General features: G+C 45.6%; 1 protein-coding gene across 2 annotated transcripts in view; it reads left to right on the top strand.

Moving 5' to 3' along the window:
• TRIM6 (tripartite motif containing 6) overlaps positions 1–8,084 on the top strand; it is a 15,530-nt gene extending 7,446 nt beyond the window's left edge. Inside the window, exons 2-8 of one of the 2 annotated variants that reach the window (XM_040461387.1) lie at positions 342–830; positions 1,308–1,403; positions 2,327–2,557; positions 5,070–5,092; positions 6,421–6,518; positions 6,805–6,831; positions 7,054–8,084. In XM_040461387.1, coding sequence (XP_040317321.1) covers positions 408–830; positions 1,308–1,403; positions 2,327–2,557; positions 5,070–5,092; positions 6,421–6,518; positions 6,805–6,831; positions 7,054–7,616 — 1,461 coding nt within the window. In that variant the 5' untranslated portion in view covers positions 342–407 and the 3' untranslated portion in view covers positions 7,617–8,084. Of the gene's footprint in view, positions 1–341; positions 831–1,307; positions 1,404–2,326; positions 2,558–5,069; positions 5,093–6,417; positions 6,519–6,804; positions 6,832–7,053 lie in introns of both variants that reach the window. The other variant, XM_040461386.1, reaches the window with a different exon arrangement.
• The last annotated feature ends 319 nt before the right edge of the window (positions 8,085–8,403 follow it).

Genomic DNA, 8,403 nt, shown 5'->3' with positions numbered 1-8,403 from the left:
CTTTTCTTTCTTTCTTTCTTTCTTTCTTTCTTTCTTTCTTTTTCTCTTCTTTCTTTCTTTCTTTCTTTCTTTCTTTCTTTCTTTCTTTCTTTTTTTGTAAGTTTATTTCTACTTGAGAGCGAGACAGAGCATGAGTGGGTAAGGAGCAGAGAGAGAGGGAGATACAGAATCCGAAGCAGACTCCAGGCTCCGAGCTGTCAGCACAAAGCCCAACTTGGGGCTCGAATTCATGAACTGTGAGATCGTGACCTGAGCCCAAGTTGGACACTTGACTGACTGGGCCACCCAGTATTCACCCTCATTTATTACTCTGACCCTTTTTTGTTTGCCCATCTACTCAGGATCTGTGAGCAGGAGGTGTCTTAGAAATCTCAGCTAGGCGGGCAGGAGCCAGGAGAATAGCTACAATGACCTCAGCAGTCCTGGTGGACATACAAGAGGAGGTGACCTGCCCCATCTGCCTGGAGCTCCTGACAGAACCCCTGAGCATAGACTGTGGCCACAGCTTCTGCCAGGCCTGCATCACGGGGAACAGCACAGAATGGGTGATAGGCCAAGAAGGGGAAAGCAGCTGTCCTGTGTGCCAGACCGGCTACCGGCCCGGGGACCTGCGGCCGAATCGGCACCTGGCCAACATCGCAGAGAGACTCAGAGAGGTGGTGTTGGGCCCTGGGATGCAGCTGAAGGCGAGTCTGTGTGCACACCATGGAGAGAAACTCCAGCTCTTCTGCAAGGAAGATGGGAAGCTCATCTGCTGGCTTTGTGAGCGGTCTCAGGAGCACCGTGGTCACCACACAGTCCTCATGGAGGAGGTTGCCCATGAGTACCAGGTGGGAGCCCACATGGCAGAAGGCAGGAGGAGCAGGGGGCCTTGGCAGGAGATTGTAACTTTTCTTCATGCTGCAACCTAATTTCTTTGTAGTTTTCCTGTTTACCTAGAGGATGAACCTAGAAAAGGCCCTCACTGCCCAAGGGTAACTTTATCTCTTTCTTGCTCAAGACCTGCTCTGCATGAACAGAGGATGATGTGGGGGGAGGGGAGGAGGGCGCAGCTAGGGGCCCTGGTAGATCAAGTGTGAGGAATATGGCGGCAATGAGAGGAAAGTCCTTCGTGGGCAAGTTTTTTCCCTGGGAGGAGAGACAATCAGCCTGCATCCACTCTACATAAAAGATCCTTAGGCCTTCTCAGTTCTTCAGCCCCAGCAGGATAGGCTTCTGAGGTCAGCATAATCTCTTCCCCATTTCCTCTGTTCTGGGCATGGAGACAAGCTAGTGCTTGACCCTGCTTGACCTGATGTTTCTTTAAGGAGAAGTTCCAGGAGTCTCTGAGGAAGCTGAAGCAAGAGCAGCAGGAAGCCGAGAGACTAAAAGCTGTTATCATAAGGAAGAGGACATCCTGGAAGGTAAGAGAGATTTCTTCCTGAAGGTGTCCTGGGACAGGAATCAGGGCAGGGCATGGGAACCGAGGGCAAAGGAGCCCTGGTCCTGTCTGTTCCCTCATTTGACTGGAAGAGCTTCCCTTTGCCCCATCCTCACTGCGACCCTTACAAACAAAGGTATTGTTCTTGCTGTGGAGTTGGGGAAGGAGGAGTCAGAGAATGAATACATCAAAAAGGAATTCAGGTTTTGTTTTGTTTTTTTTAAATTTTTTTTTTTTAACGTTTATTTTTTATTTTTTTGGGACAGAGAGAGACAGAGCATGAACGGGGGAGGGGCAGAGAGAGAGGGAGACACAGAATCGGAAACAGGCTCCAGGCTCTGAGCCATCAGCCCAGAGCCCGACGCGGGGCTCGAACTCACGGACCGCGAGATCGTGACCTGGCTGAAGTCGGACGCTTAACCGACTGCGCCACCCAGGCGCCCCGGAATTCAGGTTTTTGAAGATAGTTACATAGGAGAGGAAAGGCCATTGGTGGCCCCCAATTCCTGATTCCAGACCTTGTTCTATGGTTTCAAGCTCTGAAAGCTGCTGGAAAGACAGGTCTCACACAGGCCGATCATTCCCACCTTGGTACTCCGAATTGGAAGGAGAGGCCAATGCAGATGCATGGGAGGCCATGGAGGCAGCTTGGAATCTAGACCTCACCCAAGAGCCATAGTCTATATGTAGGAGGGCTAGATAAGGTAGCCTGGGGCTCATGGTCTGGGAAGAGCTGAAAAGAGAACAGAAGGGAAGAACAGGTTCTGCAGGACTTCCTCCCCCATTTACCCTCTCCTGGTGAGACCTGGCCCCAAGAGCCTGACCCCGCCCCCACCATCCCCGCTCCAGAGAGGAGACCCTCAGCTCAACAGACTAGCAGCCTCTTCCTCTTGCATGTTCCTAAAGAATCAGATGGAACCTGAGAGACACAGGATCCAGACACAGTTTAATAAGTTGAGAAGCATCCTGGACAAAGAAGAGCAGCGACAGTTGAAAAAGCTGGAGGAGGAAGAGAGGAAGGGGCTGAGTATTTTAGAAGAGGCTGAGGATGAGCTGGACCAGCAGAGCCAGTCACTGAGGGAGCTCATCTCAGACCTGGAGCTTCGGTGTCAGGGGTCGGCAATGGAGCTGCTGCAGGTGAGACTTGTGAAGGAGCCCCTGGTCTGACGGTCCAGGCAAAGGGAGACTAACTCTCCTTCCCTTCTTACACGGGACTGATGACCTGGTGGGGGCAAGAAAACAATTCGTTTAGCCCACTTGGGCCTTTTACCTGTTAAACTGTGTAGAGGTCATGGATAAAGAATGGAATAATTAAAGTACAAATGCTAGGGGAATGTCTCATTTTTACTTATTATGTATAAACTGAGGTCCAAAACTTTATTTGATACAGTGGAGAAGCTCTGTTATATCCATTGATGTTCTACAGCAGCACTTCTGAATCTCGGCACTATTGATATTTTGAGCTGGGAATTCTTTGCTGGGAGGGGCTGCTCTGTGCATTGTAACATGTTTAGCAGGATCCCTGGCCTCCACCCACTAGATGCCAGTAGCTCCACCCCCCACCCCCCACCCCTGTCTGCTCTGACAACCAGAAATCCTCCAGATATTGCCAAATACCCTTGTGGGGCACATAATACCTCTTCTCCTGTTGAGAAGAGGTAGGCATTCGGCACCTGTTGTCTCTGATGCTGACTTGGGATTTGTCAGGTACTTTTCACCCAGCTTAGTCCCCGGCAAACGCCTACAAAGCTCAAGTACTTAGAGGTTCTGTATGTAATCACCAACCCTTCTTTGCTTTACTGTCTTCTTAGGGCAGAATCATTTAACGTGTTGTGATAGAAGTTCGAACAGGTCTTTTTAAGGCACAGAGAAGACTGGACTCTGGGGTGTGTGTGCGTGAGCGTATGTGTGTATTGGGAGGGTGCCAGGTGTCAAATCTGGAGAGGTTTCGTGCAGGAGCTTGAATTGAAGTTGAAATCTGAGCAGGTATTTTCTGCATAGAGTGAATAGGGTGACTATGAAGTGGAGACAGGATGTACTTTGTAGCCTTCTGGAACCTTCAGGCTGTTCCTTACTTTCTGTTTGCCTACTTGCTTGTTTCCTCTTCTCCCTTTGGTTGTAGAATAATCATTGCCTGTTCTTGCGCCCTACTATTGGGGTCATTACTAGAATGTCACTATGACATTCTTCCACACTCCTGATTTCCCATCTTCATTTTATTCTTCTTGCCCTTATGCTTCGTCTTTGACATTGGGTTACCCTGATGCTTCTCCCTGCTCCCATTCTTGCCTCTCCACAGACCCCTCAAGATGTAAAAATTGCTCTGTACATGCAAAGGGATCATCAGTGTATGTCGCTCTCCCAGGCACCCGTGTATACTGTCACACGCATTAGCATGACTTGCCCAGGGGGCGTCTTAAGTTGAGTGCTGTCTCACAGTCAGTTTTTCTAGAGCTTGTCCAGCACAAACACATTCCTCTTCTCTTTTCTGTATCTATGGGGCATTGCTGCGCAGTAAGATTTGATAGCTGCTGCAAGCCCACAAGCTTTCAAGTTTCAAAATATGACCCCTGAGAATAACACTAACAAAAGAAAAAGAGCCATGAAGTGGCACCCTGATTTGGCCATTTGGGTTCCTCAGTACAGCCATGCCTTAAGGCCCACACAACCTTGGGTATTTGGTGTAAGTTGACACGTATCCACCACCTCCACTGCTTCTCACGTGCAGGCCAGTTTAAAGATAGCCCCGACACAGAGAAAATAGATGAAACCGTTGGCCTTTTTTTCAGTAATTGTGGTAACGAGGCAGAAGTTAGGGAGACCAAGTGGGAGGCTATGAGGCATTTCTGCTCAAGTGAGGGAGGAGGTGGCAGTGATGACAGTGAAGACCAGGTGGCTAAAAGAAGTTGCGAGCATGAAATGGACTGGCTTGGCCTAAGATGGGATGTCAGGGTGAATGTAAGGTAGTTTTAGGATGATACTTTGTCTAAATGTGGTGACTAAATGGATGCTGGTAGCACTGAGGAAGATGGAAGATACGAGACCTCATGGTTGCAGAAAAAGTAAGTTTCCCTTTAAACATTTTGAGTTTGTGGTGTCGGTGGCTCATTTGCTGGTGCAGATGAGAGTGATCTGAGCAGAAGTTCCAATTTGGGAATCATCAACACACGTGTGTGTCAAAATCAAGAAAACTGGAAGAAGTCAGCAAGGATAGCTTAGAGGGCTAGAAGAGGCAAAGTTTGAAAAATAACCATAGTTAAGACTCTTGTATCCTTAGCAACTAGAATGTAAGCATCTCAAGGACAGAAATTATGACTTAATCACGTGAGATTCTCTAGTGCTAATAGGTGATGTGCATATATAACATTACACACGCGCGCGCGCGCACACACACACACACACACACACACACTATTGTCAAAATAAAGGTGCTATTGATGAGTTGAATCATCTCCCAACATTCCTACATGGAGGCTCAGGGACAGTCTACTTTGAGTTCTTATCTCCACTTTGTGGCTGCCATATTGGGTCCATCTTTATTTCCATGATATCATGGGGTTGTGGGGAATGGATAAGGAATATGGATGAGGCTGTGTTAGAGGATAAGACCTATAACTCCTTGCCTTAACAATTTCTCTTTCCTTCCTAGGATGTGAGTGATGTCATGAAAAGGTATGTGTAGGAGAATACAGGGTGGTTCCCTTGGATTGACAAAGGTTCCGATACCCATAGAATTATCTTGTGGTCAGTGGAAAAGGAAAGAAGAAAAATCACAAGACGGGAAATTTAGGACTATGATGTCCTGAGTTGCTCATCATGAGGATTTTTGGGTTCCCTGAACTAAAGGGAATGACCTGGTTTCTATGGTAGGAGAATTTGAGTGATGGGGTGGGGATGGATGTCACAAATTGGGGACAGTGGTTCTTAAGAATAAAAGGTTACAGTATCATTTACTCTTCTAGTATCCTATGATGGAACATTTTTGCCACAAAACTCTACCTGCTTCCAGCCCTGATTCCAGTAGTTTATAGCTACCTCAATCTACACAGGGATTTTCTTTGTCCATGTCTTTTATCAGAGGGAAATTTCCCATCTGTGTTTCCCAAGGTCCAAGAATCAGTTCTTGGGGCATCTGCCTTCAATTTCCCTTTCTCCCTTAGCTTTAGAACAGTCCTGCCTTGCTACCTATTTCTCCTCAGACTTCCATTTTTCTCAATTCCAATAAAAACATAGATGTGAAATCTTGAGAAGAGTTGTTTTAGGCCTCGAACAAAAGCTGTTTTCTTCTCTATCACATACTCTAGAATTTCATCCATCAAGATGACGGCTAAGGTTATCCACACACCTGGTACCTTTACGCTCCTCACAGACACATGGAATATGGAGACTGTTGTCCTTTCTGAAGTCTTCACTCTCAGTTTGGAGAAGATGTCTCCTTTCTCCAACTGGCGTAATATTCCTAGAGACAGGCCTCTTTTTGAAGGCCTTTCTCCCTAGGCCTCTGGGAGACCCTAAGGCCTAAACTCAGTCTTCAGAAGAAGCCCTTTACTCAATACTCTCAGAGCCCTGGCAGCAGGTTCCTGGCAGTCTCCCTTCAACACAGCCCCTTGTAGTAGACCCTCTAAGGTGGCACTTGTAAGCATTTTGTATCTTGTTTAGAGGAAGCAAAGGATTTCCCAGTCACTATTTTATTTAATGTTATATAATCTTAAGATGTAGAGAGAGAAGGGAAAATGATTGTATTTTACAAAAACAACAAAACCAACCAAAATGAGGCTTTGAAGGGTTAGATCTTATCATAGTTTACACAGATGCTGAGAAGCTAGTTTCTAGTCCAAGTCTTTGGTTCCAGTGCTAGGGCTCTTTGCTGAATTATGCTAATTTTCTTCAAGAAAGAATGTTTAAGTTCTCCCAGGGACCTGGGAGATGAGGGAGATGGGTGTTGGAAGAACCCAAGGGCAGCAGTGTAGGAGATTCATAAGGTCTCTTCTCTCTAGAAGTGAGTTCTGGACCCTAAAGAAGCCAGAAGCTCTGCCCACCAAGCTGAAGAGTATGTTTCGAGTCCCAGATCTGAAAAGGATGCTGCGAGTGTTTAGAGGTGAGGAGATTCAAGGGACAGCTTATGGATGTGGAATTATTGTAGCCCAAGCAATAAATAGAATAGAGCGAAGAGTTGATATTTGGGGAGAGTGGTGCAGAGAGAGGTCAGAGAGGGAGGGACATAGCATGCTGCAAAACATACAGTTCATATTTAAGGAGGAATGAGATGGCCAACTTGCATCCTTACAGAAGTCCCTGCCTCCCCCCTCAATCCATGATGGGGAGACAGCAGACCTGAGACTGTCAGTTCTGTGCAACATGATTGACTGTGGTTATCATTACAGAACTGACGGATGTCCAGAGCTACTGGGGTAAGTAGCCAGCATGGCATCTTTGAGCAACATGTCCTTATTCTCTTTCACATGCTCCCCCCCTACTCTGACATACCCACATACTCTAAGGCACGAAGTGTTAATACCATCCCTCCATACCCCCATGTGGTTCCAATTCCTCCACTTCTGTGTTTCCTCTTTTCAGTGTCTTAAGACCCGCGTACCTATCCTCCCCTGCTGATGTTGTATCTTTTCCCACAGTGGACGTGACTCTGAATCCACACACGGCTAACTTAAATCTTGTCATGTCTAAAAACCGGAGACAAGTGAGATTTGTGGGTGCCACGCTGCCTGGGTCTTACCTGGAAGAGCATTATGACTGTGGTATCCTGGGCTCCCAACATTTCTCCTCTGGGAAACACTACTGGGAGGTAGATGTGGCCAAGAAGACTGACTGGATCCTGGGGGTGTGCAGTAATTCAGCGGAACCCACGTACTGTTTCAACCAGTTTACGAATAATCGAAATGTTTACTCCAGATATCAACCTCAGAGTGGATACTGGGTGATTGGGCTACATCATAAACATGAATATAGAGCCTATGAGGAATCTTCCACTTCCCTGCTCCTCTCTATGATGGTGCCCCCTCGCCGGGTTGGGATTTTCTTAGACTATGAGGCTGGCACTGTCTCCTTTTATAATGTCACAAACCATGGCTTTCCCATCTACACCTTCTCTAAATATTACTTTCCTAGCACCCTTTCTCCATATTTTAATCCCTGCAACTGTGTGGTCCCGATGACCCTGCGTCGCCCAAGCTCTTGAACATTCTGTCATCTCCACTCACACCTGAGCAGTACCCTCTAGTCTGAGGTCCATCTGTACCTCAGTCTCTCTTTTCTGAACTTCTGTATTCCTGCACTCTCATGCCTTTCACTTTGAACATGTACTCAATGCTAGAATATACCCAGAGGTGATAGTGAACATCCCTGACTAGTTAATTACAGACCTTTGGATGAATGGAGGGTAGCTTTCAACATGTTACCCTTAAGCATGATATTTGATGGAGTTCTTTTTGTTGTTGTTGATTCATGGGATCAAATTTTTAGGAAGTTCTGTTCTATTTTCTATATTTTTTTAATATTGAATGGAAAATTGAATTTCAACAGATACTGTCTATAATATGGAGATTTCTTGTGTCATTTTTATTCTGTTATTGGAGTACATTGATTTGTTTCCATTTTTAAATGCAACACAAAGTCCTGAAATAAATCACTATTATTCTTCACATGCGATACTAGATTTATTTTTGCTAATACATTGTTTAGGTTTCATTCCCATCTCTGTTTATGAAAGAAATTGACCTGTGATGTTACATTCGTATAACATCATTGTCAGGTTTTATAAAATGCAACAAATGAACAAAGTATTGTATTTTTGTGTAAGTATATATAGGATTGAGTGCTAAAAACCATTAGAATGTTAATTCTGATGGCTTTAAATTCAAAGAAAGAAATTTTAATTTCAGTTTTTACTACAACCTTCATGGATTTAAAATTGTTAGCGTAGTGTTTGAAAATTTAAAACAAATCTCCCAAATTCATTGAATTGA

Source organism: Herpailurus yagouaroundi, unplaced genomic scaffold (assembly GCF_014898765.1).
Source record: "Herpailurus yagouaroundi ecotype Mexico unplaced genomic scaffold, PumYag 255, whole genome shotgun sequence".
Lineage (NCBI taxonomy): Eukaryota > Metazoa > Chordata > Mammalia > Carnivora > Felidae > Herpailurus > Herpailurus yagouaroundi.
The sequence above is the reverse complement of the archived record's forward strand: the minus strand, read 5'-3'. Positions and strand labels throughout refer to the sequence as shown.